This window comes from Oryctolagus cuniculus, chromosome 1 (assembly GCF_051225735.1).
Source record: "Oryctolagus cuniculus isolate XC-2025 breed Fujian yellow rabbit chromosome 1, ASM5122573v1, whole genome shotgun sequence".
NCBI classification, from domain to species: domain Eukaryota; kingdom Metazoa; phylum Chordata; class Mammalia; order Lagomorpha; family Leporidae; genus Oryctolagus; species Oryctolagus cuniculus.
Window position 1 is genome coordinate 214,252,226 of NC_142867.1, and position 21,257 is coordinate 214,273,482.

Here is a 21,257-nt window from a genome sequence, read left to right on the forward strand (position 1 = left end):
TTGAGGGAATTGATTTTCATTCCTGTTTCCTTGATGGAGTTATTGGGAAGACTTGTATTAGTGTGAAAGCAAAATATTTTTGGGTCAGATTTAATGATTTGTCCACAATGGCAAAATCAAAAACTGTGTCTTAGTTGGTTTAGCCCATGTTTTGCCTAAAACTAAGAAGTGGTAATAGATTTCTCTCCATTTAGATTTTGATTTCTTAAAATGAAAAAAAAAATCCATCTTGGAATAACTTTTCCAAAATAGTCTTTTATTAAAACTGGTTTACTTTAACTTCATATTTAGGGCTAAAATATTGCCACAAAGTTCTTAGGATGCCTATAGAGTAGGAAAATGCAGAAAGCTATCTATTAGGAGGGCCGGTGCTGTGGCGTAGCAGGTAAAGCCTCCACCTGCAGTGCCAGCATCCCATATGGGCACCAGTTTGAGTCTCGGCTGCTCCACTTCTGATCCAGCTCCCTGCTATGGCCTGGGAAAGCAGTGGAAAATGGCCCAAGCCCTTGGGCGCCTGTACCCACATGGGAGACTTTGGATCAGCTCAGCTCCGGCTGCTGCAGCCAACTGGGGAGTGAACCAGTGGATGGAAGACCTCTCTCTCTCTCTCTCTCTGCCTCTCATTCTCTCTCTCCTTAACTCAGACTTTCAAATCAATAAATAAATCTTAAAAAAAAAAGCAATCTATTAGGAAGAGTCATACCTAGGGAAATGAGCCAATTTCGTTTTCCCACAATTAATCTGCTGACTGCCCCCGTTTATGAATGCTAGGTCAGTTACAGTGGGCTGTAGTGATGAATTCCATGGGCCATTAGCTAACTAGTCCCTTACCTCCAGGACGCCATTCTCAACTTTCGGTGGTTCATTGCAAGATACTGGGTGGCATGTGGGGATGGGGCTACTCCACTGCCCTGTGGCCTCGCAGGTGCTCTTCTTCTCCCCTTTGATGTAGAATCCCTTGTTGCAGCTGTAAGCCACCATGGCCCCGAAGCTGTAGTTTGCTCCACTTGCATAGCCATTCATGATGCTCGGCGGCTCTCCACACCGCACCGGGATGCACTGGATGGACATGGGGGAAGGGCTCCACTGTCCACCTCTCATACATTCAATCTTTGCAGAAGTATTCAGCACAAAACCTTCCATGCATTTGAAGCTCACAATGGAGCCAGCTGCAAATTTTGCTTTGCTCACAGATTCTAGGATGCTATAGGAGACAGATGGTGGTTTTTCACAGAAATGAGCTATACAGTGGGGCACAGCCTGGCCCTCTGGGGGAACCCACTTGCCCTGGGCATTGCAGAGGAGCTGGGAGTTGTCTGCTAGGCTGTAACCATCAGCGCAGTAGTAGATCGCAATATCGCCAAAGAGCCGATGAGCAGTCTCTGGAGAGGCGTGGTCCACATTGGGGGGCTCATCACAGGAGACAGCCAAGCACTGCTGGTTACTTGCACTCCACTTGCCATTGGCCAGGCATTCAATGGTGTCAGGACCAACAAGGGTATAGCTATGAAGGTGACAGCAGGGCAGAAAAGAAATAATGAAACAATCTTTGAGAAAAAGCATTTGCATATAATTATTTTTTCTAAGTGACTTTACTTTTATTCTGTTTTCTTTAATATATTTTCTGCTTGAATATTGAGCTTACTGAAAAGTAGTTTTCCTTTGATATGTATAAGTACATCTTGATGTTAATATTAATAATTATTCACAAAGGGAAATGAATGGAAGATTTTTGCAATTTAAGCAACTGTAGTGATTGTTACACATTTTCAAAATAAAAATGAGGAGTTAGCTATGATCCTATGTGACTCAATTCAAAATTGGAAATTCATCTGCCTTTAGATGGTTTTAGTCTGCTGGTTTTTTTTTTAGTTTTTTTTTTTTTATTAATAGAAAGAGAACAGATTTCATGTATTTTGTAGTTACAATTCTAAGATGATCGTACTTTCAACCTTCCTTTTTTGTTCCTTAAATTTTTGTAATAACATACTTTCAATTTGCCTTATAACACAGTCTGTTGATTTTTACAAGAGCTTTTTTTTTTGCTTTTTAAGAAAGTTTTACTTATTTATTTGAAAGGCAGAGTAAGGAGGAGGGGGAGAGGTTTTCTTTCTACTAGCTCACTCCCCAAATGCCCACAACATACATTAATGGCTGGGCAAGGCAATGCAAGGAGCTAGACTTCCTCTGAATCTCTCATGTGGATGGCAGGATCCCAAGTAATTAAGACCTCCCTTGCCTCCTGGGTGCATCGGAAGGAAGCTGGATCAGAAGAGGTGGAAATTGACCTCAGGCATTCAGCTATGGGAATTAGGTATCCCGAGTGGCAGCATGATCCACTGTGCCACAATGGCTACCCCACACTACTCTTGGAAACAAGTTTTGATAAACCATCTTTGACTCAGATACGGCTCCTAGTTACAGAGTTCTCTTCAGTGAACTTTAAAACAGTAATTATAATTTCAGTTTCTAAGACGTGCTAAACTTTTACCATTCTGGTTCGTTAGAAGCTGAGCTCTGCTTATGGCTCTGCTAACTCAATCAGTGGGAATAACTTGCTTCCTAACTCTCAATCTTTCTTTAGGCATAAGGAGTTTATGCTCATATATGATGATAGATCGATGTCTTGTGAAAATCTTAAATTACTCTCAAGGGTTGCCTCAATAAAGGACAATGAAATATTAAGATACGGCATATTAGCCTAATGATAAGTGAATAGCCCTTATTTTATGATTATGCTTTTACCGAAAAGAAAAATGCCAGAAAGTTTCGAAAGAATATCTGACAGCTTATCAGTCCATCATTGGATATCTTTACTCTCACAATAAGGGACTAAAATAATTGGGGAGCTAATTAAATCATGTTTAGACACACTGATTTATTCACTCTACTACTCACTAGTGAATGGTGATTTATACAGGCTTAGAAACTTGCCTAAAGTAGTTGTAAGTAGCATAGCTGGGATTTGTTTTTGTTTTTTGAAGTGGGAATAGTAATTATAATTAACCCTTTCTAAAAGAATAGGTATATGGAACAGTACATAATAAGAGTAACAATTTAACTCAACTTCCTTTTTCCTTTTTACTCAAAGCATAAAACAGAGACAATATTTTATACAGATTAACACGCAACTTCTAAAAAAAAGTTAATGTACATATTACACACAGAAACTCACCAATAATATATTTCCATTTTCCCCCCAAAGTAGCTTGACATTATTCCTCCATTTCATAGTCAACAAAGTCCTCCCAGTGGTCACCTGACCAACACCTTCCATTTCTGGAGCTTGACATTTCAGTTAATTCTGGGCACACACACAGCGTCACAGTGAAGCGGCACTGGCACGGCTGATTACACTGCTTTACCGATGGGGGGGTCCCCACTCCAATCTTCCCCTCCTACCCTTCCTCAGTACGTCTTCTCAAGAAGGCTCGAAAGTATTATTGCCCTAAATGTCTAACTCATCAGCACTGAGGAAATACAAAAGTACCCAAGCACTTGGAGAGCCTCACTTCCTAGAATATTCCTTATATATGGAACTTCCCAAGCTTACAGAGAAAGACATTTACAAAATAATGAGGAAAGACAAAATTTCCTCCTCCCATTGCATGCAAAGATTTAGTGAAAAATCTTTTAAAATACTGAAAATTCCCACAAACCTAAAATTTTTCAAAAGATAGTCTAATTTGTTAGAGAACACACACAGTTCAATTTGGGGGTTACGAAAGGTGTTTACAAAGAGTGTTTTTTTTTTTTTTTTTGGACAGGCAGAGTTAGAGAGAGAGAGAGAAAGAGAAAGGTCTTCCTTCCATTGGTTCACCCCCCAAAATGGCAACCACAGCCGGTGTGCTGCGCCAATCTGAAGCCAGGAGCAAGGTACTTCCTCCTGGTCTCCCATGCGGGTGCAGGGCCCAAGCACTTGGGCCATCCTCCACTGCCTTCCCGGGCCACAGCATAGAGCTGGTCTGGAAGAGGAGCAACTGGGACAGAATCCGGTGCCCCAACAGGGACTAGAACCCTGGGGTGCTGGCGCTGCAGGCAGAGGATTAACCTAGTGAGCCACGGCACCGGCCAGAGATCAGTTTTTTTTTTTTTTTTTTTTTTTTTTTTTTTTTTTTACAGGCAGAGTGAACAGTGAGAGAGAGAGAGAGAAAGGTCTTCCTTTTGCTATTGGTTCACCCTCCAATGGCCGCCTCGGCCGGCGCACTGCGGCTGGCACATCGCGTCTATCCAAAGGCAGGAGCCAGGAGCCAGGAGCCAGGTGCTTCTCCTGCTCTCCCATGGGGTGCAGGGCCCAAGCACTTGGGCCATCTTCCGCTGCACTCCCTGGCCACAGCAGAGGGCTGGCCTGGAAGAGGGGCAACTGGGACAGAATCCGGTGCCCCGACCGGGACTAGAACCCAATGTGCCGGCGCTGCTAGGTGGAGGCTTAGCCTAGTGAGCCCCGGCGCTGGCCCAGAGATTAGCTAGGCTTCTTCAGGATAACCCAGTAAGGAATATTATCTACAAGAAGAACTTGTCTTTCAAAATCAGTATGATTAGTAAAATATATCTTATACATAAATAAAAATTATTAGCATAGTTTTCTCATCTCAAGCAACTAAATGAGCCCTCAACTAGACATAACTGCCTCATCAATTTCATATCCTGGACATTAACCTAAAAAACATCTTCAAAAGTGCTTTGCAGGTATCACCTTATCTGATGAAACCACAGAGGGGCATAATAGAAAAACAGACTATTCCAATCTCAAAGGACTAGTTTCAGGCAAAAATAGAGGAACTCTGGCAGGCATCAGTCAGCCTAAGAAGTTTGGGAGAAGGGACATCATTAGAATAAGTTAAAATCAGATACATGTTTCACTTTGCATGCAGATGATTTACAATGTGTCATGTGATTGCACATCACTGAAAATACCATCAAGCTTTACCCCAGAAATGTATAGTCATACTGCTCAATTTTTTAAAATTGGAAGAATATACAAGAGATGTAGTAAGATTCTACTAAATATTTTGGTCTGTAAATGGAGTCAAACCAAAGGTGGGATTTTGGTGGATATACACACAAATAAAATGGCTCAAGATTTAAATGATGACACTTAAGATTCTAACCACTGAGAATTAAGAAGCTATTCTTATTAAGTAAGCAATAAACTTTCACTAAGATTTACAAATATACAGTATACTCTCTTGTTAAAACTGTTTGAAAAACAAAAAAACAGGAATAGAGTTCAGTTTCCTAGTCTGCCTTAACTAATACCAGTGTCATGAAATATTTCAGCCGTTTCGCTTGTGCTTCCTTACACTATGGCTTGTCCAGGTTTGGGTGGGTGGCTTTCATGTAAAGGCTTTTTATCCAAATAAAGCACAAATTGTGACTTGGAAACCCTCAGGACTGTGACATCAGTAAGACAAGAACATACAATACCACAGAAAACAGATATAATTTATTAGATGGACTTAAAAATCAACACAAATCAGTTTTAGGCACTTCTTCAGGACAGAGTGTGGGATTTTCCTTTTCTTCTTCTTTTTAAACTAAAGAACAGAGACCCAGCAGGCAATACCATACAGATTTAAAGTTTAGTTTTTAGAACAACACACAAGGGCTGGACAAGTAATAGAAAATATTACATAACTAATCCAACTGTATTCTGTTACATTTCATCACAATTCCATGTGTTCTTAGGATCAAATAGAAGTATTCAAAGCTCTAAATTCTAGTTTTCTTTCCTTTACTCCACTATCAAGGTCTTAACCAACCATACATTCCTTGAGGGAGCACAATACAGTTGTTTTTCTATAAGTGGATCTGTAAAGGTCTATTTTTCATATTAAATCTGCATCTACACAGTCAATACATGTCTTAAAGCACATTCTGATAGAACTGTAAAGATAGGCTTTCCATTAGACATTTATTTAGATATCTAACATTTATCTTTTTTTTTTTTTTAAGTAAAGATGAGGAAGATAATGGAATGTGGGCATGGTTTGAAGAATATCTTTAGGTAAAATACTACATATGAATTTGGTTTGGCATATTTTTCCAGCTCAAACTGACTGAACTGATATTCTCCAAAGCATAATCACCCTCAGTAATTGGAAGCTAATCCATATATAACATACCCTCCATGTCTAAATAATAACTCCAGGAGCTGGCAGAGTCTTATCTTTCCAAATCTTCTCAGTATATGAAGTTAAAATTAAGAAGCATAAAATGTTAAATACAGTGTAACTTAAAGGATTTTACTGTAGGCATCTATGTGCTGTATGGACTGTATGCTGTTCTGATGGACTCAACTCTGACAAAGCTTTATCACCAGCAAGGTACAAATCAGTTAATCAAGCCACTTGTGGGAGGACAGCAAGAAACTAGAGAAGCCACTTAGAAACTAGTGGTTTGGGGCACAATGATTATAGGTAACATTTCTAATACCTGCAGAACCAAGATAATGTATCTTCACTGATGGTGAATGAAGATACAAGAGAGCTAGGAACAGCTGAGATATGGGAAAGCTGACCCTGAAGCAAGAAGTTCTATACTATCTGCAGAGTGGAGAGGTTCAAAGTTCAGTCATGTGAAGAATCCTCTTCACTCAGCCTTGAAAAAGGGAACGAAGCTAGGATACAAGTGGGCGATTTCAGAGAAGACGACCCCATTAAGATAATCTATGATGTACTGCTGTCCTCTATATACAAAGGAGACCCCACTATGTTCCTGAAAATGCCTGCAGAGAAAACTAAAAGTTGCCTACAGTTTTTCTATTTACACTAATAAAAACAGATTTTGAGGTTGTCTGTACTATATGTGGCTGCTGTACTCACAGCAAGAAATGTAACGAGCCTGTAGGAGAAGAGACAATACAGTCCCATCTCTAGGCATCTTAATTAATATTATACGCTCAGACAAAAAAGAAAAGAACATCTCAAGAACTTCCTGCTTTTCTTCAAGTTCTCTGTGCTGTTCTGAAACTCACTTAACTACCCAACAGGCAGTTCTCAAAAGGCCAACAAACAGAAACTCTCCTTCCTTCTGTTTCGTGCTTCACTTCTAAAAATCACTATTACTACCTTCACTAAAAATGCCAGCCAGCAGTGCCAAAGCAAATTTTTATTCTTAAGGCAAAATGTCATATTTAAATCTCACCACATGTACAGATGAATCTTTGTTCAAAGCTGAACATAGTGACTATAAATGAGATATTTGCTTGAACTCCCAAGTAGCATATTAAAAATCCAAAAGTACTGCCTTTTAATTCCACTTAAACTATACGTAAATTGCTCATGTAACTACTGATGAGGCTCTCTATCTTATCTGGAAGTTAACACTGTGAAAATGACGCTGACATCTTCGGCCGAGAATTGAAGTCTTGTTTTCCCAGTTGTAATTTCAGTTTTATGTAACAGGTACATAGACGCCACCTCATTTTTAATACTTAGCTCAGATGGGTAGAAAGCAACCGAATCATGTTTTTACAATGTGGTAGACGCTTCTGTGCATTCTTATGACATCATCTCAGAATTCATTACACTAAACCAAATGTAAAAATGTAGGGCATGCTTCAAGGAACTAAATTAAAAAATGAAATGTACAAAAGGCATGGGTTTGCATGGCTACTTTGCAGAACACTTATCTCTGATAAATAGACTTGGGTTTTTTAGGGAATTTTTAATTTACAAGTAACTCATTATAATTATTTGAGAAAATATGAGAACATATGAACAAAGCTTATTAAGTATGTACGTTTGTAAAAGTATGTTGACAAAGACTAAATGTTGTAATTGTAGTTTGAACATATTATAAAACACAAAACATCCAATGTTAAATACTGATCTTTCGTATCTGAGTTGGAATTAGAAATTGAGTATTTCATATTTGGTAGAAAGAACTTTCAAAGTTTTCTCAATGCTTATAGTACCTAGTATTGTTCCTCACCAAAACCTTTATGAAATTTAAAATATCGCTCTAAAAGTAGTTATTTTTGTCCTTGAATATTCTAAATCTAAAAACTGGCAGTTCAGATTAATCTTCAGATTTTCAGGACACGAAAGATACTTAAATAGAGTATCCGAGAATATGCTTTAACACATTTAGGATGTTTGCTTACAGTTGAGACAGAAAAACCTCAACTTTTAGATATCAAACAAAATATCCTAAGCAAACACAGAAGGTATTTTGGGTCAAGTTATTTCCTAGTACAAACAACACATCATGTCAATCGATTTTTAAACCAAATTCTTAAAAGCATTCCAAAAACATTCACATTTTATAATTGTCGAATAATGCATTTATGTGGAAGACACACGAAAACTTACAAAAACAAAAAAACTCAAATTATTCCAATTCCTAAAATAAGAAATTTGCAAATTAATTAATGCTGTTGCTTGAATATGCCTTACTCTTAATTCTTGTGGGGAGCAACTGGGAGCAACTCGGACTAGACTAAGTTACTGGAATTAAGACTTATTCTATGCATCTGCTCTCCCACAATATGGCGCTGGGAGAGAAGAAAACAGCTTCTACACAGCTGCCTCCAGTTCAGCCAATAAACTGTAGGACTTGCTCCTGATTGGAGGAGAGCAGCGTACTCGGCGTGTGGGCAGCCGAGTTGGGATTGGCGGAGGAGGACTATAAAGGAGGAGAGAGACGGCATGCACCAGGAACATCTAAGGGGAACACCTGTGCAGCCCCCGAGAGAGCCGGCCGGCGGTGTGCCGCTCCCCCGCGGAAGTGGGGAATGTGGCAGGGGGAACCACCCTTCCACGGAGGTGGAAGGGTCGGCAGTCAACCCGGGAAGAACCAGCAGCAAACCCGGGAAGGGCCGAGCAGACAAAAGAACAGCACAGGGTCCTGTGTCGTTCCTCCGTGAAGAGGGGGAGCGACATAATGGTGCCGTGACTCGGATGTGAAGCCTAGGCAGGGTTTAGTGTCGTTCCTCCATGAAGAGGGGGAGCGACAATTCTCAAATTCATGTAACTGCTTCAAATATAACTTAATACTTAAAAAAACTATAGCTAAATTATTTAATAATATTTATAGAGCATTACTTCTCTGGATAGACCTGTTTCCTATCAGTGCTAAATTAACACTAAAAAGAAAAAACTTGATAGTTTTTTTATCATAATTTATGATTGACTGATTCATGAATAATTTGGTTAGCAATTTAGAAGGCATAATGACCAACAAAAAGAATAATCTGGTAACTGTTCATTGTACAGTTTTGTCCATTAGTAGTCCTTAACCAAGAATTTGATAACATATTCTACTTAATTGGATTATATGTTTTGACATGTGGGATTGGGCGAAAAAAGAGGTACACAGCTATCAAGCTTTTACTTTTCCTTTTTTTTTTAAGAGTTTTTTTAAGTGTTCACAATTGATCACACTGATAGGTCTAAGAGTCAAAGGGATCACACAAATAAGACTAGTGTCTGCTAATACTATCTGATGGAATCAAAAAGGCAGAGAATGATCCAACATGGGAAGCGGGATACACAGCAGACTCATAGAATGGCAGATGTCCTAAATAGCACTCTGGCCTCAGAATCAGCCCTTAAGGCATTCGGATATGGCTGAAGAGCCCATGAGAGTATTTTAGGCATGGAAAGCCAAGACACTCTGGCAAAAAAACAAAAACAAAAAAACAAAAAACAAAAACAAAACCTAAATGAAAGATCTCTGCGAGTGAGATGCCAGTGGAAAGAATGGGGCCATCAAAGAAGAAGGTACCTTTCTCTGAAGGGAGGAGGGAACTTCCACTTTGACTAAGACCCTGTCTGAATAAGATCGAAGTCAGCGAACTCAAAAGGCTTCCACAGCCTTGGCAACTCATGACTAGAGCCTAGGGAGATTACTGACGCCATAAACAAGAGTATCAAATTGTTAAGTTAACAACAGGAGTCACTGTGTACTTACTCCTCATGTGGGATCTGTCCTTAATATGTTGTCCAATATGAAGTAATGCTATAACTAGTACTGAAACAGTATTTTACACTCTGTGTTTCTGTGTGGGTGCAAACTGATGAAATCTTTACTTAATATATACTAAATCAATCTTCTGTATATAAAGATAATTGAAAATGAATCTTGATGTGGATGGAATGGGAGAGGGAGTGGGAGATGGGAGGGGTGCGAGTGGGAGGGAAGTTATGGGGGGGGGAAGCCATTGTAATCCATAAACTATACTTTGGAAATTTATTTTACTAAAGAAAAGTTAAAAAATGTTTTTATTTCAATATAAAAAAAAAAGAGTAGCTCCATGATTTGGGGGCTGGTTAGTAAAACACAGAGAACAAAGAGGAAACATACAAAATGGCATTTACCACCAATGCCAATGCTCATCTCATTATGGTTATAACCAAGAACAGTATTAATTTTTGTGTTACTTGCTTTTCTTTAGCACATAAACCAAAGCCATTAACTTGACTTGAGGTATATATACAATACACACACAAAATACTTTTCATAAGTAATGTTACATTTAAAAATATTGGAAACCTAGTATCTGGGATTTGTAGTTTGACTAAATGGAACAAGAAAATAACAACATTCAACAATGGAGAGTTAAACTGATACTAAAACTCTTAGAAGTTCAAAATGCATTCCTCTCCCTTTGTACTTACCACAGGCTACACAATGTCCTGAGAGCACTCATTATGAGAAAAATGTCAATCACAGCTTTCATAGCTTACTTTGGAAGGAATAATGAGAAAGTAAATTGGAAGGTGAGACTTCATCTTTGTTTTCAAACAAGTGGTCTGAATTTTTCTTCTTATAGAAAATGTTTAAATCAGTTTATTATAAATATATGTAAGCCGTTAAATTTTGCAGCTTTCAGGTAAAGTCCAGCACACTGTTTACACAAAGTCTGTAAGAAGAGGTCAGTAGAGATCATCTAATCTTAAGTCGGGACATCGTCCATTCAAGTCCTTGACGTAATCCCTCTCCAGTAGGAGCACAGCAGGCCTGGATATGCCACTGGTGATCTTTGATAGAAGTCAGCTTCAAAAACTGAGAGACTTCTGCTACAGTCATGTACTTTTTAACATCTTGTTTATTAGCAAAAAATCAGCAATCCAGCTTTACTTAAGTCCTCATGTGCTAACATTTTATAGAGTTCTTCTCTAGTTACAGAAATCCTCTCTCTGTCTGTACTGTCCACAACAACTATTTCAAACTCTGTGTTAGTATAGTAAGTGTTCCAGGAAGAACGAAGAGATTCTTGGCCACCAATATCCCACATTAGGAAATGTGTATTATTAATCACTATCTCTTCTACATTACTTCCTATTGTAGGGGATGTGTGTACAGCTTCATTCATAGAAAACTGGTAAAGGATGGCAGTTTTCCCTGCATTATCTGCATAGCTGGGATTTGAATTTGGTTTATCTGACTCCCACATCTATGTATATTCCATGATATCCCTCTCCCCCTCTTTAAAATGAAGCTGGTAATTTTATCACTCGTGAGTGTCCTTTGGAAACCAAATTGCAGTGTCACTAGTACAAGTTATCTGACCCACTCATCAGCAAAGATCCTAATGTCATTAGTCAACAAAAACTTTCCCTGAGGTTCATTTCAGTTTGATAAAGGATCAGCTATTATAGAGAGGTTCGAATTCCTTCATGATTCCTTCATGCTATTTGGCAATATTAATGAAGTATACTGGAGACAGACAGATCAGGAAAAAATTATAGGGCATCAGCAGAGATATTTGTGTCCATCCTGCCTATGGTCATGTGTAGTGCTATGGACAGAAGTGGTCTCACAGTGAGGAAATCGTAGACATCTCCAATAGCTGAGTACAGTCTCCAGTGAGTGATCCCTGTTCTTTATATACAGACCTGATATTAATACATTTTTAAATGGCTTCTATCTTAAAGGATCCAGGAAGGTGTACAAAGACAACATGCTATCAGCATGATTTTATTATTAGGAAACCCTTTATTCCTGGGTAAGTGCCCAGATTCTACCGTTCCTGGGTATGATGCACCGTGTGTGGAAGTTCCACTTGGTGAGGGTCCTGATGTTTTAACACACAGTTTACATCACTCTCACACTTTGAATCATGCATCACTGCTTTCATGGATCCCTTGATGCTAGCCAGTTTCGTGGCTGAAGTTCATGCCCTTAGACCTCCCTGATTCATAAGGTTCCATTGCACTACCCATGAAATTCTTCCTTTACTTCAAGGGCCAGCTGCTCTGCGGCAGAAGCACCTGCCTTCCTTATCCCTCACGTCTCCTGAGAACTGGAGGCTTTTGTAATTTGGCAAAGCTTCTTTTGGCCACTGATCTCCTGAAAAATCTTCACCAACTATTCCTCCCTCCCTATTGGAAAATCACAGCAAAGCTACCCCATAATTCAACAACCTATTACCACTAAATATATATTTTTGAATAAATGAATTTAGAGAATGCATTTTAATGTTACCCATTATTTCTTAGAATCTACCATATCCCTTGGACTAACCTAAGGTTTTTTTCCTTGATTCTCAATTAACATTTAGTTCTTTTTAAAATAATTCTCAAGGGCCTGCTATGTGCCAGTCACCTAGCCCACAGACTTGATGCCAATGCCTTCATCTGCACCTCTGTTCCCCACCCCAACAACTCCCTGGTGTACTGCAGGCCCCCTGCCTAACGGAGGAGGGGCCATTTTACCTGCAGAATGGGAAGGAGAGGAAATGCCTCACAGCTGAATTGGCTCCAGAGGGGGGTCTTTAGGAACGAGGAATAGAAGTCACTCAAGGAAGAAAAGTAGCACAAGCGAAGAAATGGGACTGGAGTACAGCTGGGATGTACTGAGAACCTGCAAACAGCTAGGAATGGCAAATGAACCCTGCAAATCAGAGGGTGAAACACGAGACCTCTGTGTGGTTTTGGACAGTTACCCTGGGGGTGGGTGGGTGAAGACGTGGCAGGCATAGACTGGCTGTGTGACATCCTAGAAATAATGTTTGGCCTCCCCAGCCTGACACAAAGCCCTTAACTCTATGTATTTTCCTGAGTGATAGGGGAGCCAGTGTTTTAGCTAAGTAGATAATATATTCTAAGACCATGAGAATGGGGGTTATTAAAAATAAATATATTCTAAAGTACATACATGAGTCTTAAGATGCTAAAGAAAGGTTTTCCAGATGGCTCCAAAGAGGAAATACTTGATAGCTATTGTCTAGACACTGCTATCACTGATCTCTGATCAAGTAGCTGCACTGTCTCATCATGGCAGAAGACTCAGTATGTGTTAAGACTTAAGGGGAGCACATTTCACTCACTTATTTTATTAAAGAATCACTTAGAAAACAATTCACTTTTGTATAGAGGATGAAATGTGCCCAGAAATGCTGGCTACTAAAGCAGGAAAAATTGGAAGTTACCCATCTAAAATGATGGAATATTTGATTAAATTCTGTGTGTCATTTTGGATTCTCATTCTAGAGCCACTGGGGACACTCTTACAGAGACTTTCACTAAAAATCAGGCCATCCACTACATGGAACACACTATTGTACACTGTAACTCCCAGCGAAAATGGCCCACCCCTGTCATGGGATGCCTTGAAAGGTTGTGCCCTAGCACAAACTGGCTGGAGTACATTTTCATATTTCTAGACCCATCAGCCCAAATCCTTTGAAAATGAGCAGAGCAATCTGCAGATGCAATTTTCAGCAAAGTGATTCAGGCATCACATGACAAATGAGCGAGCGTGTGTCTGGAAAGCTCAATGAGAGAAGTGGATCATTAGCACTTCTGTTTCAGAAGGGCCTTGCAAAAGCAGCTTACTAGATAGTTCAACAGCTGCAATTTAATGAGAACAAAGAAAGCGTGAATATGCATCAGGAATTAATTCTGTGTTCAATTAATAACAAGGATCAAAGACTTTATTTTAACAAATCCAATAATTGCATTTAGAAGCTTGCAGTTGAGAAGAATCAAAAGAGAAATTTTAGATTAGGATTTTAGGATGTTAACTACCCCTCCCCCCTCAGAGTCTCACACCAAAACAAATGACCACTTTACACATTTAGATGAGCAATAGGAAACTCCTAGTGTTTGGGGGCTTTGCTAAAAAGTAATTAAAAAGATAAATGTATTGGTAGATGGCCGTATGGAGAAGTCCAGTGTTTGCCTCTTCCTCCACTGAGATACTGAGCAGCTATGACTACAGGGCAGTGCCTGAGCAAGTATCAGATGCTGTAGGACAGAAGTGGGGGTACAGTGGGGCATCTGCAAAGGCACAGCAGCTGAGAGAGAGGAATGAGGCAGTGCCAAGGCCCCAGGGCCCTGGCATTCCACTTTCCTGATAATGTGCAAACTAGAGCCAGTGGATGATGGCTCAAGTTCCAGCCACCCGTGTAGGAGAAAGGGATTGAGTTCCAGGCTTCCGGCTCTGGCCTGGTCCAGCTGCAGCTGTGGTGGGCATTTGGGGAGTAAAATAATGGATAGAAGTTTTCTGTCTCTGTCTCTGTCTCTCTGACTTCCAAATTAAATGCAAATACATAAATATAACTTTAAAACACCATAACAATGGCTAAGTTTGCTTGGTTCATTGAGGTTTTCTTTTTCCCTGGCTAGGTCACGTATTCAATAATTTTATTCCTTACAATATCCACAAGTGTAAACCTTGAATAAACTCATTTTATGTAGGAAGAGAAGTGAGGTAGAGAAAGGTCACACCCATTCCCCAAGGCCACACAGTTAGTGAGTAACAGAGCTGAGGTACAAATGTAGAAAAAAGGCACCCCCTTGTCACGTCTACTTCCAAATGGGTGAAAAGCAAAACCGAGGTAAGTCTGGGGCAGGAAAGCACTATCAACAGTGAGAATACTTAATACCTTAATGCTTAATGAGGAAGCATAGGAAAAAGCCAGGGATTACAACGTTGAATTGGAATGAAATGGAAGTCAGAGTCTCTGGGATTTCATCACTCACCAGCACATCACTGGCTGCTGTGCTCATCCCAGAGTGAGTGTTTCCCTTCTTGAAACTCACAGGGCTTTGGTGGACATTTAGCAAGACAATGAATGTGAAAACCCTTTGTAATTTGCTGTTGGTTTTCCAAATATTCCCTCTGAATTCAGCAAGATCCTTACAAATGTAAAAGCCCAAACCGTACCATCTTCTTTTTTCCTGTAGACATGCTACCTTGACATGGTGACTTACAGTCTTCCTTTGGGTTTTGCAAAAAAAATACATACACAAATGGCCCACTTTAGCATGTTCTTTGGCATTTTCACTGAAATATATTTTCCCCTGCAATAGCCAATGTGTGTTATTCAAAGCCTATTTGATAAACCACATCTATTCCAGGCCAATTTTGCTCCCACAGGGTAGTATGGTCCCTGTTTGCTGCCTGAAAATAAGTATAATGCTTCCTTGTGCTCTGGCTGCCAGAAAATTTAATTCCACACTCACTGGAGAGAGCAGCCACCCTCTCCGCTCTCGCGCTCCCTGCCTTCAAGCCCACACTCACCCTTCCTTGCAAGTGTAAGTGACAGTGTTCCCGAAAGTGAAGTTATCCCCGGCGATGACAGCGTCTTTGATGGCAGGCGGCGCGCCACAGGAGACGAGGTCACAGGCAGGCGGTGCTCTGTCCCAGCTGCCAGACGCTGTGCACTCAATGAGGGACGGACCCTGTAAGCTACAGGACAGAATGACATTACCTCTTTTGGGGGCTGTTTATTTACTGCTACGGAGATGAAATAGGAAAACAGGGGGCAGGGAGAATTATAGCGCATAAGAATATTTCTTCATATTTCATCACTTTATATAAAAAGAAGGGAGATCTAATACCATGCCATGATGACAACCACTACCACTTGGTATAAAATGCAACAGTGTAATGGGCTTACAGGGGCAGTACAGGGTGCTCCAGACCTTGTGGATAGCAGCTTACTTAGATGAGAAAGGGTTAGTGGGCTAGTGAGGACCAGCAGGAAGGGAGACACTCACCTGAGCAGCCAGGGAATCAGGGTGATTAAGGTTGTAGTCTTTGCCAAGAGCCTGGGTGACTGAACCATGGTGCTTGTGACTCTGGTCTTCCTTTGACTTCCCAAATCTCCCATCCCTAAGTCATGGCTTATCTGCCTTTACTTGAAACCTGACTCCAACTTCCTGTTTACGGGACCTGTTCCACCTTGGATCCTGCTGACGGATCCTGCTGACGTCTCTGACCACAGCCTGATTTTTTTTTTTTTTTGAAATGCCCTTTCTAGTTGAACACATGCATGCACACACACATGTGCACAACTATAATCAAGTAAACTTGCTTTCTTCCAACATCTCACACGATGTTGCATGTAAACTTGGTAAAGCTGTTTATAAGGAAATTCTATAGTGAAAGCACTTCATCCGGTATTGTACTATGCTTCACAAACAACTTTTACTTCCATGTTTAAAGTCTGGATGCTGACAGCAATCGAGCTAGCATTTCCAGAGTGGCAGTGAAACTAACTGCCTTGAGTAGGTGCTGTAAGTTAGGCCCCAGGAAGCACACAAATGGGCATTAACACATTTGTTTTTAAAGTCAGCCAGTCACAAATGGAACCTAGGAAGTAAATCATGAGCAGCAGGGAGCTGGGCTCCTGTCTGCAGCCTTTACCTGTATCCGCTCTCACATGAGTATGACACAGTAGAAAGGTAGGTAAGGCCACTCAAAATATATTTTCCATTTTCTATGTCTTCAGGACTGGAACATTTCACTACTTCACACAAAGGGGGAGAATGACTCCAAGAACCACTGGCAAGACAGGATGATTCTTGATCACCAGCCAACGTATATCCTTTATTACACCTGAAGAAGGTAAAGGAAAATCACAGAATATAGTTTGATTTACTTCTATTAATTTTATCTGTGCCAATACCTCTAAAAATATTGAGAACCGGGTCAGGCATTGGTGCAGCAGTCAAGGTTCTACCTGAGACACCTGTGTCCATACCGGAGCGCCTAGGTTGGCATCCCAGCTCTGCTTCCAATGCCAGCTGCCTGCTGAGGTGCACCCAGGGGGCCAGCAGGTGATGGTTCAGCTACCAGGGTCCCTGTCATCTGCGTGAGGGACCCAGATTGAATTCTGGACACCTGGCTTTGGCCTGGCCCAATTCTGGCTGTTGTTAAGCATTTGAAGAGTAAAGCAGTAGAATGAAAGGCTTTCTGGCTTTTTTGTTTTGTTTGTTTTGCTTTTGCTTTCTTTGCCTTTCAAATAAAGAACAATAAATAAAAATTTTTAAAAATTGAGGATTTATACATATTGGGACCATCCTTTTTTCTACCAAAGTAATGCCTTTAAATATATATATATGTATATATATATATATATATATATTATTTTTTTAACCAAGAATATCATTTGTCTTACCCACAGGTACCTAACTGGATGATAAGTGGAAGGTCAGATTTAAGAACTTGGCGTGCCTGCAGTTTGCGACACAGGTCAGCAGCTGCAAACACAAAGTTCTCAGTTGGAGAGTGAGAGTCTAATCTAAGTGCCCAAGATTTCCAGCTTGGAATCAAAGCTCATTTGCAACCAAGGGTACTCATTAGCTAGGAGCCTCTTCCACAGCATCCATTCTCTGGATGCCTCAGGAGGGTGCTGGAAGCAATAACTGGTGACTTACTGGACAGGGAATTTAAGAATTCTAGGAGCCAGTGCTATGGCATAGTGGGCAAAACCTGTAGCATTGGAATCCCATATGGGCACCAGTTTGCATCCCAGTGGTTCCACTTTTGGTCCAGCTCCCTGCTAATGCACCTGGGGAAGCAGCAAAAGATGGTCCAAGTCCTTGGGCCCCTGCACCCACATGAAAGACCTGGATGAAGTTTCTGGTTCCCAGCTTTGGCCTGGCCCAGCCCTGGCTCTGAACCAGTGGATGGAAGATTTCTCTCTCTCTCTCTCTCTCTCTCTCTCTCTCTCTCTCTGCCTCTGCATCTCCTCTGTAACCCTGATTTTCAAATAAATAATCTTTTTTTCATTATTTTTAAAACAGACATTTAGAGTGACTACCATTAGATGATTGGATTAAGATCTCTTCCCGCTATATATCGTTCAACAAATTCCACGTGAATTAAAAAAAAAAAAAATCCCATGGGATTAACTCCTCCCCTGTACGCTTCTCATACTGTATCACTGCTGGTGCATGTTAACAACAGCTTCCACAACGAGCCACTTACCTGTAGGTCACTTTACTGCCATAGGTAAACGCTGACCCGTCGATGTCCCCATTTTCAGGAATAGCTGGTGCCCCACAGGAAATGGCTTCAAGGAGGAAAAACACAGAACACGGTTTTCTCAGACTGTGAGTGCGAGAGTCTGAAAGCTCAAAGGGCAGTGTGTTTTCTGATCACATTTAAACGGGAGCCAGACACTGACAGAACCTAACCCTTGACACATCTGCACCTTCCGCTTTCGGGGTTGCCGAACGCAGCAAACCCAGGGCCCTGGTGAAACACACCTTCACAAGACGGGGTCAGATGGTTCCATTCTCCGGACTCCAGGCATGTGATTTCAGCGGCTCCCACCAGCTGATGCCCTTGCTCGCAGGAAAATGTCACCTTGGCCCCCACTGTGTAAATCTCGCCGGAAGAGTGGCCGTTTTCTGGATGTCCTGGAGCTTTGCATTTTACCGGTTCTTGAAAGAAAGAAACAGTTGTGTGTGTGTGTGTGTGTGTGTGAGTGTGTGTAATAAGAAGTGGCTCTCACATCTGCCACACAAAGTTTCATAGCAAACTGTCAGAGGCCCGAGAGAAAAGCTGTTTAAGGGAGATATAAGGACGGCGGGGACATGTCGCGCAGTAGACTGAGTTACGTATTTAATAGGCATTTAAGCAATCATATTTTCAAGCAGCAAGGACTAACAAAGAACACACAGAATATATCTGACTCAAGAGGTAGTTGCTTATTGGGGGAAGTAGTGATGGTTCCAGAGCATGGCTTAGAAGGGCTTTAACCCCTTACAAGTCTCCCCAAACCCTACCCTTTGTTTTTTTTTTCTTAAGATTTATTTATTTATTTGAAAATAATAAAATAAATAAAAAATATAGAACAGAGAGAGGGGGAGGGAAGGAGGGAGGAGAGAAAGGGAGGGAGGGGGGAGAGAGAGAGAGAGAGAGAGAGAGAGAGAGAGAGAGAGAGAATATCTTCAATCTACTGGTTCACTCTCCAGGTGGCTGCAACAGCCAAGCTGAAGCCAGGAGCCAGGAGCCAGGAGCTTCATCCAGCACTTGGGCCATCTTCCACTGCTTTCCCAGGCATTAGCAGGGAGCCAGAGCAGAAGTGGAACAGCCAGAACACAAACCGGCACCCGTATGGGATGCTGGTGTCGCAGGCAGTGGCTTTATCTGCTGCACCCCAGCACTGGCCCCACTCCCAGTCACCCACTTCCTCTCTAGCTGAAGGAAACGCTGCACATGGGCAGATCCAGGAGCAGTGTCCAGCCTCCCTTCCAAACACACTGTGGACCATAAGCCCCTTCTAGGTACAAATGTGGGCAGCCACCATTTCTAGGAAGGGAAAACAATACGAGTGAATATAATACTTGAATTCTCAATGCGGTGGTGGGGAATAAATATGGGTTCAGTCTTTCTTAAGGTCATTTGGGACATCTGACAAGGACTTCCACTGAAACACTGTCTGAAAGTAACCGCAGATTTACATCTTGATGGTGAGATAAATGTAAGGATTTACGTCCAAAGATGTTTACTAAACTATTTTTCACAGTGGATATCACTTAATGCTAATATACAAAGAAAGGTTAGCTATGGGACTCCACAAAGTAGATTATAACAGCAATTAAAACCATGTTTTTTTTTTTTTTTTGGACAGGCAGAGTGGACAGTGAGAGAGAGACAGAGAGAAAGGTCTTCCTTTGCCGTTGGCTCACCCTCAAATGGCCGGCGCACTGCGCTGATCCGATGGCAGGAGCCAGGTGCTTCTCCTGGTCTCCCATGGGGTGCAGGGCCCAAGCACCTAGGCCATCCTCCACTGCACTCCCTGGCCACAGCAGAGAGCTGGCCTGGAAGAGGGGCAACCAGGACAGAATCCGGTGCCCCGACTGGGACTAGAACCCGGTGTGCCGGCGCTGCAAGGCGGAGGATTAGCCTAGTGAGCCACGGCGCCGGCCTAAAACCATGTTTTAAAACAATTTTGTGATATGAAAAATGTGTATGATGTAATGTTACATGAAATAACAAAAAAACTGCCTATATATTGTGTTTTAATAATCATCTATATATGTATATATATTTTATAAATACCTAGGAGAGTATACAGTAAAATTTGGGCAGTAAGTAGCCCTGATTTCTATCAATAAGTATATCTGAGTGTGGGACAATAAAAGATTTCATTTTTTCTTCTATTTTAATAATTTGTATATTTTCTCAAGGAAGTTGAAGGATTTATAAATATGAATCTTTGAAGAAATTCTTCAAATTACATTTTATTTGACTATGCATAAAATACATATATAAATTAAAATATATGTATATATACATATATAAATTAAAATATAAATAAGCTTATATATACACCTGTATAAATCACAAGCACCAATTTCCTACATTTCCTTTTCATTCTCACCTGTCCGTAACTGCTAATGTAATTATTAGTACAGTCTGTTGCATTATTTATCTTATATGTCAATCATAAATCACAACGTTTGCATCTAACTTTAGAATGTCTATTTAGGCCAAACCCTATGGAAGCTGCTTTCAAAAGTGGTCTGGTGGGTTTGCCTTCTGCAGTGCTAGCATTTTTCACTCTTGTCACTTACGCCATACAAGCAGATGCCTGAACTTTCCTTCTGGTTCCTGTATTAACTCATATTCAATGCCATATTCTGATATATATAGAACGATTTCTCCCTCTGAATAGACTTGTTAATATCTTAATTTTTAATTCTGTTTAAGTTTACCCACCTTTCAGAGGAGGAAGTAAGTCCAGATCAGGTATTTCCCTAGGCAGGTTTTGTGACTTGTTCTTGAATAGTATACAGATTTCTAGTTTGAAAACATGTTGATACCTGCATATACATCTGATATTCTGTTTAGCTACGGGAAGATTTCCTGGCTAACCTGTTCCTGATCCTGGTTCTGCGCTTTCACTCTCGGATACTCTGCTTTTGTTGTTACTGTTATATGTATGAGCCTAGGGTGGGAAACAAGATCTCTATCATATATAGAACTTCTGGGACTTTTTCTCTCTCCTACAAATTGGAGCACTTTACTTTAGGGACCTATACAGCTGGATATTTGATCTACTACTT

At 40.8% G+C, this 21,257-nt stretch overlaps 1 protein-coding gene and 1 pseudogene across 2 annotated transcripts in view; both read right to left on the minus strand.

The window, feature by feature from the left end:
• Positions 1-21,257, minus strand: part of SVEP1 (sushi, von Willebrand factor type A, EGF and pentraxin domain containing 1) — a 210,656-nt gene that overhangs the window by 34,380 nt on the left and 155,019 nt on the right. The window contains exons 33-37 of the mRNA XM_002708072.6: positions 18,450-18,626; positions 18,169-18,253; positions 16,603-16,794; positions 15,475-15,642; positions 832-1,504 (exon numbers count right to left, since the gene is read on the minus strand). Of these exons, the coding sequence (XP_002708118.4) occupies positions 832-1,504; positions 15,475-15,642; positions 16,603-16,794; positions 18,169-18,253; positions 18,450-18,626 (1,295 nt within the window). The remainder of the gene's footprint in view (positions 1-831; positions 1,505-15,474; positions 15,643-16,602; positions 16,795-18,168; positions 18,254-18,449; positions 18,627-21,257) is intronic.
• On the minus strand, positions 10,820-14,177 carry LOC127490493 (ADP-ribosylation factor-like protein 5A pseudogene; annotated as a pseudogene). The gene has a single exon (XR_016211302.1). The product of XR_016211302.1 is annotated as an ADP-ribosylation factor-like protein 5A pseudogene (transcript).